Consider the following 21,600-nt stretch of genomic DNA (forward strand, 5'->3'; position numbering starts at 1 on the left):
TGTCCAGGCCAGAAGCTGACAGATTCCGAAGCAGAATGATGTGAGAAACTGTGCAAAAGGCTTTACTGAAGTCCAAGAAAACTACATCCACTCTCTTTCCCTCGTCCAGTAGGTGGGTCACTTTGTCATAGAAGGCGAACAGGTTGGAGGCTGCGAGTAATTTCTTAGTCCTGCTTCCCCAGTGTTCATTTCTTTTTTTTGTTATCAAACAATGCAGTTTGATCTCTACAGCCCTTGGCTGATATTGCTTTTCAGGTCACAGTGTATCTGTTTTCCTCTTTTGTTCTTAACTAGTGAAATGTGTAGAATTGTTTCTTGAACAGTTGTCCTGTGGAGTATCCCAATGAGGATGCTTCCTTGAGAACTCTTCCCTTCTCTCACAAGCTGGTTATGGCTGCTTACTCCTTGTTCTAGTACTGTTTATTATGTTAATGTCACAGGGATGGAAAGGTTACAACCGTCACTCGTGAGCTGAGCTGGTGAAGGCTGTGAGCTCTAGTTCTTCCTTCTCCTTGTTTTTATGCCTGGGAAGAGCTGTGGTTCAGGTGTTGGACAAAAGGCATTGCTGGCCAAACAGTTTTCACACGGCCTTGTTAACATCACGAGTGCAACACAGGCAGACGGTGCCTTTCAATATTCCAGAAGTGTTTGGCCAGTGCCGCCAGCCTCATGGTGTGAATATCCTGTGCAGGGATGGGAGTTGGACTCGATGAGCTTTGCGGGTCCCTTCCAACTAAGGACATTCTGTGATTCTACGTGTCTATGAAACACTGCAGGCTCTGAACAATCACACATCTTGAGCACAGTGATTGCTGGGATACTGTAGGAGAGATGAATATTCTAGAGCCGGTGACAGTGAGAACACCTTCCTGGTGACAGGTAAACTCCAGGTGGTATAGAAACAGAACTTGAGTGTTTGGTGTTTTTTTTCAGCTACAGCTTTGTGCCACATAGTCATGGGAACAAATAAGTCCAAGGAACGGCTGCCTGCAAAACACACATGGAGCAGCAGCAGAGGGCTCCAAAAAGCCTATAATTTGATGTCTTAAGAACTGGGTGGGGTGGGGTGAGATTTCTAACTAGAACTATGTGGCTCGCATGTGTAGTTTTGCATCACACATCTCTGTCAGGTTCTTTGAGTGAGATCTGTCAGCACTGACGCTGGGTGGGTAGCAGTGAACGCGCTGGCATTTCTCCTGGCTGGTTTCTTACAGCTGGTTTGATAACCTGGGGAGAGCCTTAGGTTGGAGAACAGGTGCTCTGGCTTTGTATATTCCAGTTTTCTGAGTTCATGTTTTGCTTCATCTGACATTTTGTTAGAGCTGGAGTTCAATTTGGCAACCTTAATTCTGAGCTAAGAACTCTTCTTATGTGAACCCTCTGGGTTTAGCGCCTGTGGGATGTCCCTTTGGAGTGGGAGTGGAGAGCAGTTACTGTGTTCTCCTTGAAGTGATGAAAAGAAGATATTGAGTGATCTTTGGCTTTCTTTCTTTTTTTACTGTTTTTTTTTTTAAAGGCGATTACTGGAGTTCAGCGTGAATTCATCAGGCAAGAGACATCAGAGACACTGTTTGCTGCAGGAAACGAGCCTGAGGAAGAGTCAGCAAAACTCTGATGCAGGAGAAGACAACAGAATTCACCCTGGAATGGCAGCTCCCCTGGTAAGGAGCAATTCTATGTTTGGTTTAGAGATTACCGAGACAGCTACACTGGACTATTATGGCAAGGTGGGATCAGAATAGCTGGGTTATTATCTGCAGTGCAAGTGCTTTGACGTGCCTTTAGTTAAAGTATCATGCTTGTACAATCGCAGTGTCCTTCCCAACACCTTTCTGCAGAGCTGCTTATGGCAACCCCTCTTGCGTGGAAAAGGGTGTAAATTCTATCAGTAAATAAACCCTGAAGTTCCGGGGGTTGTGTCAGAAATCTGGGTGTCACGATGCTGAGACGAAGCGCATTGATGGGTTTGCGGGAGGGCTATGAAAGGAGCACTGAGCAATGTGAGCACTGTTGATGTTAGGGAAAAACCCACAAAACTCATGAAGCTGGGATAGAAGTCCAGACTTTTTGTCTCAAGTCACTCAATCAATTTGGTACCAGTGCTGATCTGGATGCTGAAATACATGAGAAAAAACAGCATCAGAACATCTGAGGGCAAAGAGTCCACAGATCTGTTAAATAAAGGAAAAACCTCCACGCCCACACATGAAAGAACCAGAAGAGGGCACAAAGAACACTTGGGATCTGCTCTGGAGGAAGACTTGGTGCAGCCTGCAGGTCTCAAAAACAGCTCTTTCCCTTCAGGCTGCTCATAAGAACTGACTGCAGAGTTTGAAGAGAAGTTGCTAATGTCAAAGGGCAGATTCTAGGTTCCAGAGAAAGATGTTGGTTAATAATTCAGCTCATATCACCCATCAGTTTCAAACAGTTAAGTAAGGAATAGAATCTTTTTGTCAGGAAACTGAGGAAAAGAGGTTGGATGCCAACCTGAAAGAACAGAGGCTTTTGTTTAAAATGCAGAGTTGAGAGTTCGTGTTCAGTTACTTCTTGCAGTGGCCCAGGAGGTGAAGAAGCCAAGAGCATCCTGGCTTGGATCATCCACAGGGTGGCCAGCAGGAGCAGGGAAGGGATCATCCCCCAGCACTCGCCACTGGTGATGCCGCACCCTGAATCCTGTGTTCAGTTTTGGGCCCCTCTCTAAAAAAAGGACATTGAGGGGCTGGAGCGCATCTGGATAAGGGAATGGAGCTGGGGAAGAGTCTGGAGCCCAGGGGTTCTGGGAGGAACTGAGGGACCTGGGGCTGTTTAGTCCGGAGAAGAGGAGGCTGAGGGGAGACCTCATCACTCTCTGCAATATGTTGGGATCTTCTCCCAAGGAACAAGTGATAGGATGAAAGGAAATGGCCTCAAGTTGCACCAGGGCAGGTTTAGATGGGATACTAGGAAGTATTTCTTCACTGACAGAGTGGAGAAGACCTGGCAGAGGCTGCCCAGGGAGTGATGGAGTCTCCATTCCCAGAGGGGTTCAAAATGCCTGTGGTCATGGCAGTTCGGGTCATGGTTCAGCAGACACGGTGGAGTTGGCCTGACGGTTGGACTGAGTGAGCTTGGAGGGCTTTGCCGACCCTAATGATCTGTGATTTCATGATTATTGGTACCGTGGACAATTGGCAATCTTCTCAGCTTCCACATCTACAGCAAAACATTTGCTTTATGTGCCAGTTGTAAAGTGATGTACAGGGACATTTTGGAAAGTATTTCCATGGGATTGTGCCACAGAGATGACACACTGTTACACTAATGCTAATTAGTGACAATTTGCACAGAGGCTGCTCTCTGGGCAGTGTGATCGTCTGTGCTGCCCCTGCTGCCACCCCTGCTGTCCCTGTCAGGCTCAGTGCATGTGGATGCAAAGCCGGGCAGCACGGCTGAGCCAAATCTGGCCAGGCTCAAGCTCGACCAAACCAAACCCAACCGGGCATGTGGTGCCAGCGTGGAACAGGCACAGTCCGTCTGCATTCAGCTGGGAGCCTGGAGAGGGAGGTTTAAATGTGAGCTGGTTGCTGCTGCTCTGACTGCGTGTTCATCTGTCAGTGCCTCCTTTCCTCCATGAGCCTTTGGAAACCACTTTTTTTCTTTGAGCTTTCTGTGCTAAAATGCTGCCTGGCGACAATTTCCACGTGTTTCTTCACCACTTCTCCTCTGAATGAGATTAAGTTCAATCTGTTTTCCTCTTTTCCTCCTGCACTCCTTTGCAAGGTTTCTGAGCCCACACTTTGATATCTATCAGGCTGTAGAAAAGGTTTTTGTTCTGTCTTTTCCAGTAGACTGTTGCCAGGATTCATTTTTCTTTGTTAGATGGTGACATTGAGTTCGATGTATCCCACAGACAGAGCCAGCATCCTCTGGTACCAAAGGCCAGTGCAGTGGAGATGGAAGGAAAAGTCCCTTCTGTGACCAGGATCAGCTTTGCTCCTAAACCAAGTTGAAAATCATAGAATCATTAGGTTGGAAAAGACCTTGGCCATCATCAATTCCAACCACACCTGTCCACTACTAAATCATATACCTGAGTACTTCATCTCCCCATCTTTTAAACCCCTCTGGGTATGGGGACTCCACCACCTCCCTGGGCAGCCTCTGCCGGTGCTTGAGAATCCTTTCTGTGAAGAAATTTTTCTAATGTCCAATCTGAACCTGCCCTGGAATCAGCTTAAGGCCATTCCCTCTTGTCCACCTCTCACTTGAGAGAAGAGACCAACACCCACCTCACTACATCCTCCTTTAAGACAGTTGTAGATAGTGATTAGGTCTCGCCTCAGCCTTCTCTTCTCCAAGCTAAACACCCCTAAGGCTTTCAGTCGTGCCTCATAAGACTTAAGTTTGTATAAACCAGCCAGGAATCAACCCTCCCATGTGAAGCACTTTTCCTAAGCTGTGAAGGCGTGTGTTTAGAGATTCGATGACATTCGGTGACATCGGCAGTGGTGGTGCTGTTGTATCCTTATCAGGGTCCTCCTTCACTTTCTTGGCCACCAAGACTTGGCCGTATGCTGGAATATCTCTGTGTCGCTGTGGATCAAGGTTGTTTTCACAAAAGAAGTCTCTTGTTGATCCTGTCTGTGACACCACCAGGTGTGGTGTACATCGAGGCAGCTGTCTGTGCCTTTTCTGGGTTGACAAAGGTGCCTGTCACAAGCAGAAAAAGCATTTCTGTGGATCCTGTCAGGGCTTTCCAGCAACGGACACTTGGTGATTGGTATCTATGGAACTTGGAGACCAGGAGCACTTGACTTCCAGTTTGTTTTATTATTGTTTTATTATTTATAGTTTTCCAAAATTAGAATAATTCCTGTTCTTTTAAACAGTGGCCTCATTTTCTTAGGGTGAGAACAGTCTTCCAGGCCGTATTTTATAGCACCTGACAGCAGAACAATTGCTGGGTGTGCTGTCAAGGGAGACGTAGACAAGGGCTAAGATTGACTCAATATTCCTTTTTCTTCCTAGATGTCTGCCTGTGGGAAGATCCACATTATCAGTGATATGATCTGTGAAGGAAGAAATGAAGAGAGAGAAGGATGTGGAAATCATAGAATTCTAGAATGGTTTGGGTTGGAAGGGACCTCCAAGCCCATCCAGTTCCACCCCTGCCATGGGCAGGGACACCTCCCACTGGATCAGGGGCTCCAAGCCCCATCCAACCTGGCCTTGAACCCCTCCAGGGATGGGGCACCCACCACTGCTCTGGGCAACCTGGGCCAGGGCCTCCCCACCCTCATCGTGAAGAATTTCTCTCTAATGTCTAATCTGAATTTCATCCCTTCCAATCTAAAGCCATCCCCCATCCTCCTATCACTCCAGGCCCTTGTTAAAAGCCCCTCCACAGCTTTCCTGTATCAGGTACGGGAAGGCTGCTGCAAGGGCTCCTTCCTAAGTGTTGTTGCTGTCAGCAGGTTCCCTCACCAGCCTCCCTCGGCAGCGCAGAACACGCACACTCGCGACCATCTCAGCTGTGGTTGTAGAGAAACAACTGCTCCGTGTTTTAGCTTTTACTTTAGAACCATTGACTGTCCTGAGTTGGAAGGGACCCACCAGGACCATCGAGTCCAACTCCTGTCCCTGCACAGGAGAAACCCAACATTCACCACCTGGGGCTGAGGGCCTCGGCCAAACACTTCTGGAGTATTGTCAGACTGTGACTGATTCCTTGCGGAGCTGTTCCATTTGGACTTCGGAGGGTATTTTTAACACTTCTTCACTTACATCTTCTACCTGTCTGTGTTCAGAGTATTTCATCTTAAGTAATGAGTTTGCAGCTTTTGTTCTGTTTTAACAATTTTCTTCCAGTTCTAAATTTATCTGTAGTTACAAATTATTTGTTGATTTGAATTTTGTGTTTTAAATAGGTTTTCAAGATAAATTTTCAGGTTCTAAAATGTGGTTGATATGATAGTTCATATGATAGTGTTATTAATAGTACATCTAAAGTTTTTAGCAGCTCTGCAGTTGTTTTTCTCTTAAACCTGAAAGGAGGTTGTGGAGAGGAGGGAGCTGGGCTCTTCTCCCAAGGGACAGGGGACAGGACGAGAGGGAATGGCCTCAAGCTCCGCCAGGGGAGGTTCAGGCTGGACATTAGGAAAACATTTTTCACAGAAAGGGTGATTGGGCACTGGCAGAGGCTGCCCAGGGAGGGGGTTGAGTCCCCTTCCCTGGAGGGGTGTAAGGGACGGGTGGACGAGGTGCTGAGGGACATGGTTTAGTGATTGATGAGAATGGTTGGACTCAATGATCCGGTGGGTCTCTTCCAACCTGATGATTCTATGATTCTATGAACACACTCTTTTGTCCAAGTGCCCCACTTCATCCGACAGTTTCCCGTGGCCATCGATGGATTTCGTGGCCACCTCATTTCACCAGCCTAGAAGACATATCTGTGCGGCCACTGACAGGAAAGCAACCTGTGTTGAACAACCTGTGTTCTCAATCCTTGTTTGAGGAATGACTAAGCTGTTGACACCACACTCAAGGTAGCCAGGCTGTGCCCGGCTGTTACCCACGGCCACAGGCTTTGGGCATTGATCCCAGGTCAGCGCCTAAACTATGTTTCACCAACTAATGCCACAAATCAGGTGGTGAATCCACTTGATCAGGAGGAAGTAGTGGTAATTCCACTACACGGAGGCAAATGCCAGCTTCATTATCCTGAGAAGCATCCAGCAGGAGCATGAGGAGAAGTGACCTCTGCAGCCATGCGCAGTTAGTGACTGTGGTCCTGCCTGAAGAACACCACGGTTAATCTGGCCTGGGATAACCCCACAGGTCTTGGGGAGCTCTAGGCTGAATGCCTGGCATGTCAGCATGCTGGGGTGGCTGTTGTGCATTCAGTGGATAACCGTAAGTACCTTCACTCTTGCTCCCAAGTAGCAAGTGATAGGACAAGAGAAAAATGACCTCAAGTTGCACCAGAGGACATTTAGATCAGGAAAAATTTGGTCATGGAGACAGTTCTCAGCCCTGTCAAAGGCTGCCCAGGGCAGTGGTGGAATCTCCATCCCTCGAGGGGTTCAAAATTGTGTGGCCATGGCCCTTGGTCATGGTTTAGCAGGCATGGTGGGTTGAGCTGGTGTGGGACTTTTCCAACCTTAATGATTCCTTGATTCTACAGTTCTGTAATAAGAGATTTTTAACTCTATTCTTATTGAACTGTATTGTTGTTTACCCTCAGGATGGTGGTTTTACCCCCTTTTTAGCACTCTGCAATACATTAAACTTTTACAAAGAAGCGAGATTTACTTTTTTTTTTCGTGTGTGTGTGTGTTTTGAATTACAAATGATGGAGTATCAGAGCTGGAAAAAACTGCTCCACGTGTCAGGAGTTCTTGCTGACACTTCTACTACGCTTAAGAAGAACTGGACCGGTTTGCAGGGTTCGTTCCCGTCTGGCTCTCCCGGCCCCGTGAGGAGCATCCTCCCCGCTCCCGGCTCGGCTCCGCGCATCCCGCACGCCCCGGGCAGCGCCGCTCCGATTCCTCTGGCGTCAGCCTGAGCCGAAACCTCCTCGCAGGAGCGACTCGAGAAGGGCTGCTGGCTGCCGAGGAGCCGCAGCCGGGGGAGGGCAGCGCCCGGAGCCCTTCCCGGGGCCGGAGGGAGCACGAACCCCGCATCCCCGGTCTCATCACGGTCCCGCATCCCCGGTCCCGCCGTGTCCCCCACCCCCCCAGCCGCCCCCCGGTCCCGCATCCCCGGTCCCGTCCTGCCGCTCCCCGTGCCCCCATCCCTGCTCCCATCCCGGTCCCTCAGCCCCTATCCTGCCCCCCGCATCCCCGATCCCCGGTGCCCCCCCCCCCCGTTCCCCGTCCCCCGCCCCTCTGTCGCCGCTCCCGGTGGGGCCGGGAGGCTGCGGGCCGGGGGGCGGAGCTGGCGGGGCCGGTGGCCGCTCCCCCCGGGCCCGGGGCCGCCCCGCCCCGCCCGCAGGTTCCCCTCGCGGTGCCCGGAGCGGCGGCGGCGGCGGGAGGGACCGGCGGGAGCGGGGATGCTCGGTGGGGCTGGGGCTCCCCCGCACCCCACCCCCACCCCCCCCGCTGCTGACCGGGATCTGGGGCTCCCTCGCACCTCCTTGCCCTCTTCCCAGGATTTGGGGCTCCCCTCAATCCCCCCCACCCCGCTGCTTCCCGGGATTTGGGGCTCTCCTGGCACCTCCTTGCCCTCTTCCCAGGATTTGGGGCTCCCCTCACCCCCCCCCAACCCGGCTGCTGCCCGGGATTTAGGGCTCCCCTCATGCCTCTCTGCCTTCTGCACGGGATTTGGGGCTCCCCTTGCACCTCCCCACTGCTGCACGGAGATTTCCTTCTCTTTACTTTACAACACTTTTTATTATAAATACGAATTTTTATGTTTGGGTTTTTGGGATTTTTTTGGTTTTGTTTTTTTCTTTTAACCAAAGACCAAACCGACCGCCCTCAGACCTGCTCAGCTTCCCCAAGCGGCTGGAAATCACTTTTCCCAAGGATTTACAGCGCCGTTTCCACCCGTCCTGGCCCTGCAGGCTCTGCCGAGCTGGTTCTTTTCCCTTCTCAATCACTTTTTCTCTCCACAGCTGTGTGATCCCTGGAATTTCGGCTTTAACTGGGAATACCCTCGGTCTAAATTCTCCCGGCTATGGAGACTCCTTGATCCATTCCAGGTGACCTGTGGGCAGAGCATGGAAATTCATATTTCATTTTGTGGGGCCTTTAGTTGGGATCTTCTTGATGTTTGCTTGGAAGTGGCTGTACCGGAACTCCGGCGTGCGCAGGAATAGTGCGCGAGAAACCAGATCCGCTGAAACCTCTTCCTTGGTGCCTGTTTGACTTGGGATCGAAACTTTGAAAATGTTTGAAGGCCTTTTTATTTCCTGGGAACCTGAGACCGTGAAGAGAAGCTCCGTGCTTTATTAATGATCCTCGGGAAATGCACCTGGAGTCGGAGGCTGAATACGGATCGCTGGGAGAAAAGGAAAACTGACCTCCAAACTTGAATGAAGTGCTTCTGGCATGAGAAGGATGGAGAGGATCAACACGGTTTGGAGGAGAGCGGGACAGAACTAAACTGCCTTTTCACCGTAAAGTCAGGAAAACCCTCCTGTGGAATTCCTGAGCGGGATCCCGGTAACTGCCGGGAACGTTCAAGGGGAAGGGCTTGAGCTGACGCTGTGAGAACGCGGGCCAGCAGGTGAGGTGTCTCCAGGGCTGTTGGAGATGGATGTTTGGAACCCGTGGATCTTCCTAACTCTTGAGCAGGAGACACGAGGACACTGCGTCCGTGGGAAGGTCTCCCTGTGCCTCCTCTCGGTGGGACCAACGGGTTCCTAATGCTCCCTGCTCTTCCTGCCTGTCAGAACTGATTTCTTGCTTGCTACCTGTTCCGCTGATCTTTCCGGATTTATCTGCTGGAGGAGGGACTCGCAACCGAGGATATTCTTGTAGTCTTGTTTGTTTAAAATATGCCTGGGAGCTCCCAGCGGCCTGCGCGCACGTGGAACCGCGGAAGGGAAGGGGCGATGGCGAGAACTGGAGCCGTTGGCCGGTGAGCAGCGCTGGGGGTGACGGAGCCTCTCGCCTCTCCCTCCACCTCCCTGCTGCAGGGCCTTGCATGCTCGGAAACCCGACGAGCTCTGCCGACGGCTGGAGCTCGCCGCAGGGCGAGGACACGTTCCTGAGCAGTATGTGTGGCCAGAGCCCGCTGCTGGTAGCATGAGCGCTGGCCCCCTGCGGCAGCCGGCTCTCCTCTGGCCTTGGCTGCTGATGGCGACGCTGCAGGCAGGACTGGGCCAGCCAGGGCTGGCGCTGGCGGCTGCGGGAGAGCCAGAGCGGGCGGCAGCGCAGAAAGCCATCATTAGGGTGATCCCCCTGAAAGTGGAGCCAATCGTTCTGGAAGGGGAGTTTGCAAGTGTTGCTGAGGTGACTCCAGCTGAGGGAAAACTGCTCCAGGTAAGAGCAGCTTTATTTTATCCAGCTCCACCTGCCTCCTCTCCTCTCCTCTCCTCTCCTCTCCTCTCCTCTCCTCTCCTCTCCTCTCCTCTCCTCTCCTCTCCTCTCCTCTCCTCTCCTCTCCTCTCCTCTCCTCTCCTCTCCTCTCCTCTCCTCTCCTCTCCTCTCCTCTCCTCTCCTCTCCTCTCCTCTCCTCTCCTCTCCTCTCCTCTCCTCTCCTCTCCTCTCCTCTCCTCTCCTCTCCTCTCCTCTCCTCTCCTCTCCTCTCCTCTCCTCTCCTCTCCAGCTCCCAGCGCAATGTGTTCGGTTTGATTTCCCCACCAAGGCGAGGAGGGATATTTGCTGTTTGCCCACCCGTGTCTTTTGCCCCCATCTCCCCAGTCCCACACGCGCCGGGAGGCGACGGGATCAGGCGGCCGATCCACTGGGTCGTGATCCATAGCGAGCTGCTATGAACGCCGAGTGCGGGCTGTGATCGGTTGATCCCTTGAAGATTATTGTGTGTCTTAGTGGACGTTATAAAGCTGAGTGTGCCGAGTCTCGTGCTGGGCCACTAAACATTAGACAGAAAGCATCGGTCCTTTTATTTAGTGCAATCCACAAGGTTTTCCACACTCAGCCAGCGGCTGGGGTTCCCTTATGGCTGAACTGCACAGCCAGGCTGCCCACCGGCACTCCAGTCGCTGTCCCGTGCGCTGCCTCTAGCCAACAGTTGGATTTTACCTGCCCAGGGGTTCCTGCGGTGCCACCACCAGGTGTCTCTGTCAAGGAAATTGCTGCTGGGTTCTGACATTTCCTAAGGAAACAGCACCTGGACATCTCACCACGGGGTGCAGATGCTGCTCAGAGCCAGAATTGGTGAACAACCCCATCCTCTGCGTGAGCCGAGTTTTGAGCTCTCCGGAGACCCGGGCTGCGCTCAGGATTTGCTTGTCAGTCATGTGCTTTGTTCTTGAAAACAGAAAATGACAGAGCCGGCGTTAATATTAAATCTTCATTTTTTCTTGGCTTTTGCTGGTTTTGACTTTCCAAATGTGTCATGTTGTAATTTAATCCAATTTGTAGCTTGGAAATTTAAGTTAAAGTAATAAATTTTGTACAGAATAGAAAAGAAATACAGATGAGCCAGATTTAGAAGAGTCACCTGTCTGAAAGCGAAATGGGCCATTTATAAAGCCCGTGTTCCACGCCTGTTGAACGGCTCAGAATAAAAGTTAAGCTGTAAAATTACATTACTAGGCTAAAAAAAAAAATCTTAGACAAACGTACTCAAGGTCCTGTTCTGTTGTGAGGCCGTGTCCTGGAAAGTCAATATTTATTCCTTAGCAAAACTGCAGTGGTGTTGCAACGGGGCACAAAGTGGGGAGCGAGGACCTTTGTGGAAGGAGAAGGGGATAAAACCCTCCTGTGGGACCTGGGAGGGGGCTGAGCAAATGCAGTGGCACAAAGTTTTTGTATCGCCTGCCCTCACGGGAGTAAACGAGAATCCGGCAAAGTCAGGAATAGTGTTGGTTTTACAAATGAACTGAGCTCTTTGCAAATCCCCCTCAAAACGAAGAGGGCTAGGGAAACGCTCCCCTCCTCCGAGGAATCTGTGTGCGCAGACACCGATATGCAGTGTGCGTGGCTTCAGGCCTTGATTCTCCTGCTCTGGGTGTGCAGGTGATCGCTCCTATTCCATATCCCACTGAATCCAGTGCAGAAAACCTTCTGGATCTGGTTGTGGATGGCAGTGTTGGGATTAGGGGCCTGGGCTGGGCCTCCTGCTGAGGGACGTTTGCCCGGTACCAGGCACTGTGTGCTGGGAAAGCTTCATCCCTGGGCTCTCCCTTGGGGATCGGATGGTGCAGTCTTTGATTCTGCCACCACGTAGCACAACTCCAAATAGAAAACGGCATTTGAAACGGTCTGAATCTTGATCCTGCAGTGGGTTCCTGCCTCCGGAAAGACAAAATGGGAAACAGTAATCGTAGTTGTTGTGGGACGAACAAAGAAAGAACTTAATGGGAGGAACTGCTTTTAGTTCACCTTTAGATAGTCAGGTATTAAATACACCTGAACTGGGCTTTATGGGGACATCTCATTTTACAGGTGGTTGTCAGCATCCAAGGCTTCCAAAAACTTTAGCTCACATGCTTAACTGATGTCACTGGAACCCTTATTTAAATACACTTCATCCTGTTCGCACATAGAATCATAGAATTGTTAAGTCTGGCAAAGCCCTCTCAGCTCATCCAGTCCAACCATCAGCTCAACTCCACTGTGCCTGCTAAATCATGGCCCCAAGTGCCACATCTACATGGTTTTTGAACCCCTCCAGGGATGGAGATTCCCCCACTGCCCTGGGCAGTCTCTGCCAGGGCTTCATCACTCTTTGGATAAAGAAATTTTTCCTGATACCAAATCTAAACTTCCCTGGCACAACTTGAGGCCATAACAGGTTCTGTACAGGCAATGTGGGTTCATAACATGATTATCTATGGAGTTAATGAGTTAAGGCAGTCTGAGTTTCACACTAGTTTTGAGTAGGTCTTCCTGGCTATGCAGACTCTGTAAGATGCTGCCAACCCTCATGCCCGGTGCAGGAGGACACAGGCTGCAGAGCTTGGCTTGGCAGAGGAGATTGGATGGCCCGGTCCTGTTCTTAAAGCAATGCTCTTTGCTCAGTGGCACAACAGGATTGTTTAAGGGTAAGTGGTGCAGAATTAGCCCTATATTTGGGTGAAGATCTCTTTACCTTATAATTATCTCCACAGTGTTTTAGTCAGTAAGTTTTGAGAAATCCATTCTTCATTTTGTATAGAAGACCCAGGCTGTAGGCGAGGAGCCTCAAATGTGCTCCTACCAGACCATTCTCTTGGTTTCATTTCTCCCTGCCATATTCCCTGGGGTCACCTACAGAAATGGATTTTGATCATGGCGTTTTATGTTCTTAGATGCTAACTTTTAAAATACCTTCTTGACCTACAATAAAATAACTGCAGTGTCAAATTCCTCCTCCTCCCCCCTCACCCCCGTGGCTGGTTCTCTGGATTTTTGGGTTTGCAGAGATGGAATGGGGAGGGGGCAGTGGGATGCCCTGCCTGCCCCTGGCCCCATTCAGCTGCAGGCAGGCAGCGTCACCGCCGGTGCTCTGCACGCTGCGGTGTGATGCAAAGGGAGAGGAATTTCTCAAGCAAGGAGAGCCACTGAAGAGTTTATAGGTCAGAGAACCAACACCTTTGAATTCTTACAGAACCCATCTTCAGGCTTATTCTGAGCACATGCTGGCTCTGACAGCACGTGCTCCACACATCAGCTGCCTAACGCAGGAGCAGGGGCGTTGTGAACTCGTTTGCCATTTCCCAGTTTTTGCAGGTTTGGATCACTGTTTGGATCGCTGTTGAGTTACTCTGGCAGTGTGGACTTCAAAACAAGTTACCGAGAAGTCAAAAACTGCCCTGTATTAAAGCTGGAAAAGGCAAGCATTTCAGACAAGTAGGCTGGAAAGAACACATGTGGATCTTACTGATAACGGGCAACCCATGAGCAGCTCAGGATCCAACGTGCCCTCCGGATGGCAATTCCTATAGCAGCGTGCACACCAGCTCCCTCTGTTAGGGCCAGTAATGCAAGGTTTATAGTCCCCACTCTGGTGGAAGTTTTCACTGTTCTGTGGGTGATTTTGAGGAATAAATCTTGGTTTCCTTTTTACCTGAGCCTCAGTCTCCGCCTGATACTGGAGAGAGTGAATGATGTCGGCTTGAAAATAGACAGGGAAACAAGGAAAGCTTTGGGAAAAAACAGAGTGTGCCACTATAGAGATCTGAGAGAGGGAGATTGAAGGGTTTTTCAGATTGAGTTAAAAAAAAAAAATCCATGTGCAAACCCGATTGTGGGAAAAAAAGCTTTTTATTTGAGAAAAGGTATATGTACAAGCAGAGAGAATTAAACCTGAACATTAACAGCTTTTTTAAAGTTTGAGTGTGGGTAGCCCCAGTCCTGCATCAAAGGAAAAGGATGATCCGTTAATGTGTGTGGTGGAGCTGGGGGGTAATGTTTTGGCAATGTTAAAAGTCTGGAAAAGGTCCCAAACAGTGATATTTGAAAAGAGACTGATAAATTCAAACTGCTCTGTTCTTTGCCTCCTTAGAGAAGGCAGAGCAATCATTGATCACCAATCACTTGATGTGCCTGAATGTAGCAAAATCTTGTAGAGAGGTGGAAGAGCAGAGCAAGCAACAGTATAATCAGTTTGCCCAATGTGCATTATTTTATCGCCAGTCGCACAATACTTTGTTTCATTCCTGTGTGATCTCAGCACTTAAATAGGGACGTGATTGCAGGAGAAAGTCAACTTTCATTTCCCCACTGAGCACATTGTTTTAACTCATGACTGCAGGAAAAACCCTTGGGAACGCAGAGCAAACTCCCTGAAGGCCCTGAACCCCAAGAGCAAGGATCAGCCTCTTTATTCTCCTCCCAAACAAACCAGTGATTTAAAAAAAAATCATGATTTTAAAAGTCATTCTTCTGTTTAGAGTGGAATGAGTGAGAGTAAGATATTTGGCAAGAGCTATGTCTAAGTAGTGGGCAGGTATGGTTGGACTTGATCTCAGTCTTTTCCAACCGAACTATTCTATGATTCTATGAGGAAGATCCTGAACTGCAATTTTTGAGTGTTTTGTACAATTCAGAAGTTGAAAATCAAACATAGATGTATTCAGAAAAGCAGCATGGTGCGTTTGTAATAGCAATGATAGTTAATCAGTGAAAATGCTACCATGAACCCAACATGGGCATCCTGGAAAGGGTGAGTGTTTCCAGTGCTGCGATGCACAGAGCCATTGGAGAATATAATCACCTACTTAACTGCTCATACAGGGTTCCGCTCCCGACCCATAAGGAAGTAAATATATTAGTAAGTCTTCTATACTACTGCCTCCTGGATCAACAAAAGGATGTTGAGTGCATAATGTTGACAGAGATCAAAGAAGTGGGAAAGTCTAACCAAATGATAATGGGGACTTAAATTACCTGTGAATAAACTGGTCCGATAGCACAATACGAGTCAGTTCAAAGAAGCAATTTCTGCCTCTTGGAACAGCTAGTACTAGAGTACACAGAGAGAGATTCCTGACTTGATGTTAAGTAATGTGCAAGAACTGGTTCAAAAGCAGGCGAGAATCACACAGAATCACACAGAACTGAGCCGCTCGTGTTGGCTGCAGCGGAATACAATGTGTTGCTCAAGTGCCAAAAAGTGGAACTCTGACACTGACTCCTAGAACAGAAAATTGCACTGAAGTGAAACAGTGGGATGGCTCTTATGGCTTAGAAAAATATCTTTGGATGTGCCATAGATATTGCTCGGGAAACTGAAAGCACTGGATCGGAAACGCAGTGGTAACCCAATACAAGAAATATTTTGCTGTGAGGGTGGGGAGGCCCTGGCCCAGGTTGCCCAGAGCAGTGGTGGCTGCCCCATCCCTGGAGGGGTTCAAGGCCAGGTTGGATGGGGCTTGGAGCCCCTGATCCAGTAGGAGATGTCCCTGCCCATGGCACAGGTTGGGACTGGATGGGTTTAAGGTCCCTTCCAACCCAAACCATTCCATGGTTCTATGAAACCACTTGCCCCAAAAGATCTTTAAAAAATTTGACCTATAGAATTAGTATAGGATTGGTACAGTACACAGGATAACCCACAGTGCAGATGACTATGACATTAGTATCAGTCCAGGATTTAGGTGTATCTGAAAGATAAACTATCACCATCCAGATAGAGATGAAGGACTCTCAGCTAGAGTCAGCTGCTAGAAAAAGCTGAACTTAGAGGCCGTTCTGAACTTCTGTCCCTCACTTGGATATGTGCAGAGGCTGAGCTGGAGCTTTGCATGCCGTGGCTTTTCCTTTCCTGATCCAGAAAACATGTGGTGGGAAACTGTTATCTGTTTGAGAAGGAGCTTGAAGGTAAATAGTAAAAGTAGAGGGTAAATCTTCCAGCTCCCCAGTGCACCATCTGGTGCTGCCCGTTGTCGTGGTGGAGTTATTTGTGACAAATGTAGACATAGACCCATCCCGAATGAAATATTTTCAGTACTAAAAAGGTCATGGTTCTGGAAGCACAAGTAATTATATGGGGCGGGCATAAATGGGAGAAACAAACGCAACTGCAGCAGAGTAAAGATCCATGGTCAGGTGGCTAGATCAACAGGCTGGGGTGCGTGACAGTCAACTGAACAGTGCTGGCCATGCACACCCATCTTGGAACAGACCCAAGGAGCAAGTGGACATTTCCCACAGATAAGCTGGCAGAGGGGTGAGATCACAAGAGTAGGGAAATGAACCTCAGGCATTCCTGTTAGCTGTAATCAGGCTGGATTTGTGGGCTGGATGCTTCTGAGCCACCAGAGAAATTACTTTTTGTTTTATACCTCCAATAACCTAGGGGTTTGGTTGGCATTTTGTGCAGGTTATGGAGGGCAGTTCTGAATTGCATCTGAATTAATTATTTTTAAACAAAAACTTTCAGAATTGTCAAAGTAATACAACTGTCACCAACATTGTATGATCAGAGAGAGAGCTCCTCTGTATGAAACTTGTGGCTGCCCCATCCCTGGAGGGGTTCAAGGCCAGGTTGGATGGGGCTTGGAGCCCCTGATCCAGTGGGAGGTGTCCCTGCCCATGGCAGGGGGTTGGAACTGGATGGGCTTTGAGGACCCTTCCAACCTAAACCATTCCATGATTCTATGACTTCATCTTGGACAAGAATTAGCATTCATTTTTCTGTATTGTATCTCTATATTTCCCAGCAGAGTTGTAAGCCAACCCTCAGTAGAAGGTTCTGTATCACTGTGGAGCAATCCTCTTCTATCATCCTTTTGGGCTTCCCTCCATTCTAAGTCTTGAAAATTGATAGAGATGAGAAGACTGTAGGTGTAGGTGGTGTAGATGGTCATAGAATCATTAAGGTTGGAGAAGATCTCTCAGCTCATCCAGTCCAACCCCTCCATGCCTGCTAAACCAAGTCCCCAGGTGCCACATCTACACATTTTTTGACCCCCTTCCAGGGCTGGAGACTTCACAACCGCCTTGGGTAGGCTGTTCCAATGCTTCACCGCTCGTGGTCATGGTGGTCTCTTCTGTCTTCGAATTCTGTGATTTGGTCTTTTTGAATATCTGTTTATTCTCCCCTTGTTTCACTGGCTGTAAGGCACAGGGGGTGATGTACGGCCTTTCATTTGCCCGTGACACTTTCAGTCTGCAGTCAGGAACTGTAATCACTTCCCATGCTTCGGAGCTTCAGGCTAGCTGCCAGCACGGGTCAGGCAGGAGTTGGCCAAGAGTTGTCTTGAGACCTTTCCACCTTTTTTTTTCTCAGGAGCATCAGGGACTGGTCTTAGCTCAAAACAAGGTGCCGAAATGTGGAGGTCAGTGTTCACAAGCAGAGAAGATATTGTTTCAAATGTGCTTAGGTTGTAAGGGTTACTCCTGTGCACAAGACGGAACAGATCACTAGATTGAAGTGGAAGACTTTCTTCCCCCCTGCAGCCACCCTGTTCAAATTATCTGAAATTCTGGGTGTGTATCCTCTTCCTCTGCAGCTTGAGACATGAATCATCCGTCTAGATCAACAGATGTATTCTCACCTCGTCACTTCCCTCACCCTAAAGGGGCTGGTTAAGGGCATTAGTGGCCCTTTGATCTCTCTTTTGTTCTTCATCTCAATAATTTGGTCTCCAGTGATCAAATGGGTTCGTCTAACTTGTATTAATGTGCTCAGTATCAGGGCAGTGGCAGGAATGCAATGGGTTTTCACACACAGAAATTGTGACTGGGCAGCTGAATTAATTCCTCTGGCCATGAACTGTGAAGAAAATTATCAGTTTTTCACAAAGTTCAGTTATGACATGTTAACATCGAATGTAAGTAGAGCAGTTGGGGGATTAAATTTGCTCTTGTTTTGACAAAAGGCATGTGAATTCTAGTTCAGAATTACATGAAAGAATAGAATTTAGATTCCTTATTTCTAATACCCTTCAGCAGCTGCTGTTCCTGGGGGTCTTTGTTCAGCCAGGTGGGTTTCCTTGACTGCTGGTGCATCGCTGTGGAAGGGATGCACACACTGCAGGCACTCAAAGAGAAGGACATGTGAACCGAGTTGGATCCAAATATGGAAAAAATGAACAGCACGTCGGTCCTGTTACAGACGTGAAGCAGTTTGCCTTACAAAGGCCAAAATGAGCAATCACAGAGCAGAGCAGGTGCAGTGAAGATAGGGCCTGAAAAAGGATTTGAGGTAGTAGCCACACAGTAGAGCAGAAGGAACAACTTGAGGAGATCTCAGTAGTGAATGGAGAACGTTGGTTCTTTCATTAGTTGAGTTTTGTGCAGGATCCTGGCAGCACTGGATGCGTCTCTTGTGACTCTTGGCTTCATACAGCCAATGTGACTTTAGAAGTCTTCCTAAAAGAGTAAATTTCTTTATGGAATACTTTCTTTAGGGGTGTAGACTTCAAAGGGGTAGACAGGAGGATGCACCATGTCTTTAACCCATGGAAGAACTAGTGTGCTGCTTATATTCTTTAGGAACACTATCATTGGTACCGACAGAAAGACCCCAGCATCAGGTGCATTCATCAGGAGCATGTTTCCTCTCTGAAACATTAGCCAACGCTGAATGCTGGAACCTGTGACCAAAGTAGTATCCGTTCTGTATATCAAAATCTTGGAGTGCACCTTGCACTATCCTGCTCCTGGGCATCAGGTCTCAGGATATAACCGATGGATCTTAGTCCTTACACTCGTTTCTGCCATTGCTGTCCTCCCTCTTCTCCCAGTTTTGGGCACAGACCGAGAAGTCAGCCAGAGTAAATGTTGCAGCACCTGATCAGTGCTAGGGACCGAGAAGATGTATGCTGGTCAATTTTGCAGCTTCCTGACCTTTCCAAAGATATCTGTTACAAGATACCATGGTGGCAGGAAACTGCTCACTAGTGCTGGATCTGTTCATCCCTCCTCATTCCCAATGAGTTGTGTATATCGTTGGTACCAGAGACTGCATCTTTGGTGCCTGCCCAAGGGTTTGGGTGAGGCACCTGCTCTTGGGCATTCGCTTCTCTTTGTGATAACTGTATCTCAATACCAGGTATTCCTGTGGTTGAAATAAGAGCCTCTCTGCATATTAGAGAATACATATATATATATTTAATAGGTTTGTTGGCATCTATAACTCTCCTCTTGCCTAAAAGTGAATCATGGTAACTTGTGAACATCAGGTGTTTGGTCACCAACAAGACCAGTAGATGTGTTAAGTCAAAAGTAAATTACAACCCTTGCTAACTAACCATATCATTTGTATTTTAAGGTCTTCATGTTCAAATAACATCAAATAAGATACTCTGACTTTCCATCCTTTCTATCAGAAGCCATGGAGCCAGAGAATCCAGTGTGCCTGGTGGGAACTCAGCGTCAGGAATGCTGAATGTATCATTTGGAGAAAGCTGTTTTAGCTGACAGGCTCCCAGTGAGAAATGTGGGAGAACATCTGAAGGACCAGGCTGCAGAATCGAGGGATTTGCAAAGCTGACTTCTTTGCCTCAGTTTCTAACAAGTACTGGTTCCATTGCCTATAGGGCAGCGTGTTTCCTGGATCACTGGTAAACACATTCTTGATTCTGAAGGATTAATTGATACCTGTCTAATCCTTCTTCCCCCAAAAGCCTGCTGTGAGACAAAGCAAGGTGCATTAGTGGCAATCTTGCAGATGTCAGTCTGGCTGGGCAGGCTGAGGAAATGCTAGAGCCAGAGTTACCAGAGAAGCTTGCCCATCCTCCTGGACTGACTTGCACAGAAGTCAAGACATTTGCTCCAGTCCCTCCTCTGAACCCTGTGGGTTGTGATGCTTAATAATGGTTGTTAGTAGGAGAAGACTCTCTTAGCTTAGACATGTCATCCCTACATAGACCTGTGTTTCGGTGATTCTGGAGTGTTCACTGGGACTGATGAGCAGTAACGTACGGATTCCATCAGTGCTGATACCTGAGCAACTATTTCTGTCCATCTGAGGCATTTAAAATTTCCTTTGGATCTCCTGGTCTTAAAATTCTACATGGAACTTTGCTAAAAGTGTTGACCTCTGTCCCAGCATGAGGTCTTGAGCAGGGTCTCACCATCCAGACAGCGCGATAACATGAGCCTGCACCAGCTTGTTTCATATTCTAACCATGTTCTTAAATGTGGCTTTCCTGGTAGCAAGAAGTTCTGCCAGAGGGCAAGAAAGACCAGCTGCTGAATGTCTGGCATCCAGTGTCTTTATTCTCACTTCCAAGATAAGATTTCCTATATGCTTTCCTGAGGTCATATCTAAGCTTCACTGGAGCCAGAAAATAGCCCTTCTTTCCCCCCGCAAGCGAACCCCAGATCTCCATGGACAAAGCAATGTCTCCTCTGATGTTTGATGTCAAGCAGACCATCTCCTTCCTGTCTGCACAGAGCCAAACCTGTCAGGTGGCCTCAGTTCACCTGTGTTATGAACTGGGAGATAAAAGAGGTGCAGCGATACTGGTAATTGCATAATGTATTGTATCAGGAGATGTTACGATATGGCCTAAGTGTTCCTGCCTCCGGCCAGCAGTAAATTCCATCAAAGGTCAAGTTGTACAAAAGCTTCTCCGGTGGATATCTCCATCTCGATATCTGCAGAGCTGGCCGGTGGCATTCCATTATACTCTATACTATTGCAGATACTTCCAGGAATGATGCCAAATTAGGCAGATTGTGGTTTGCAGGCTACTCCAAAACGCTTGAGACGCCCCTCACCACATCTTGTGGGGAGAGACAGAGAGGGATTTACTGCTTGGAGTTACTTTCTGAATATGGACATGTATGTCATTTGAAGAAGAAAAGAAGATAACAGGGTAGTCATTGGGCTGTTTTGAGATGTGTAGGACCAATCCACATGAACCGCTCTCTCTGTTTCCACTGCAGTCTCGTAGTTGGGATGAGCTGTAGTCTCACAATGAAGAATATATGCACAATGTGTATCTCAAAGAAGACTGCTTAATGATAGGAAACTCTTTTTCTCCTTCCACAGCAGTAATCTGACTCTTGTGCCATGACTTATGAAGTGAGAGCACAACAGGTAAAATCTAACCACAGTATTTATGGGTGGACATACTGCTTTGAGCAAACACGATGAATGCCAGCATTGAGAAGCCTGATGTCTCCATGGAGGCAAACTTCCTTATGTTTATTTAATTCTGTTGACCTAGTTAAGAACTTTGAGAGATTTTTAATGGCTTATAAACTCTGGTTAAGCAACCATATGAACATGGTTTTAAGTATTCCTATGCTTAGGTGAGGCTGGATGGGTCTTTGAGCAACCTGATCCAGTGGAAGTTGTCTTGCCTGTGCCAGGGGGGTTGGAACTGGATGAGCTTTAAGGTCCCATTCCATGATTCTATGATTCTATGACTTGAAAACTTCTGTAGAACCTAGGTGAAAGCCGCTGACAGTTAAGACCTTTGGGGACATGTTTATATTTGCACAGATTTGAAAGAGATGTAGGGAGATTTTGTGTTGACTCATGGGTTGTCTGTGTCCTGTTGGAGAGATGACTGTCTGAAGAGGTTAATGACAGTCTGGCTGCTTC

The 21,600-nt window shown here is 48.3% G+C and overlaps 1 protein-coding gene and 1 long non-coding RNA gene across 2 annotated transcripts in view; both read left to right on the forward strand.

Moving 5' to 3' along the window:
• The first annotated feature begins 1,150 nt into the window (after nucleotides 1-1,150).
• On the forward strand, nucleotides 1,151-5,260 carry LOC138729631 (uncharacterized). The gene is made up of 3 exons (XR_011338920.1): nucleotides 1,151-1,217; nucleotides 1,517-1,661; nucleotides 5,008-5,260. It is a non-coding gene; the product is annotated as an uncharacterized lncRNA (long non-coding RNA).
• Nucleotides 5,261-8,448: 3,188 nt separating this feature from the next.
• The window catches only part of RNF43 (ring finger protein 43), a 55,567-nt gene continuing 42,415 nt past the window's right edge, over nucleotides 8,449-21,600 (forward strand). Inside the window, exon 1 of the mRNA XM_069873946.1 lies at nucleotides 8,449-9,968. Coding sequence (XP_069730047.1) covers nucleotides 9,732-9,968 — 237 coding nt within the window. The 5' untranslated portion in view covers nucleotides 8,449-9,731. The remainder of the gene's footprint in view (nucleotides 9,969-21,600) is intronic.

The sequence above is a fragment of the Phaenicophaeus curvirostris genome, chromosome 21 (assembly GCF_032191515.1).
Source record: "Phaenicophaeus curvirostris isolate KB17595 chromosome 21, BPBGC_Pcur_1.0, whole genome shotgun sequence".
NCBI lineage: Eukaryota > Metazoa > Chordata > Aves > Cuculiformes > Cuculidae > Phaenicophaeus > Phaenicophaeus curvirostris.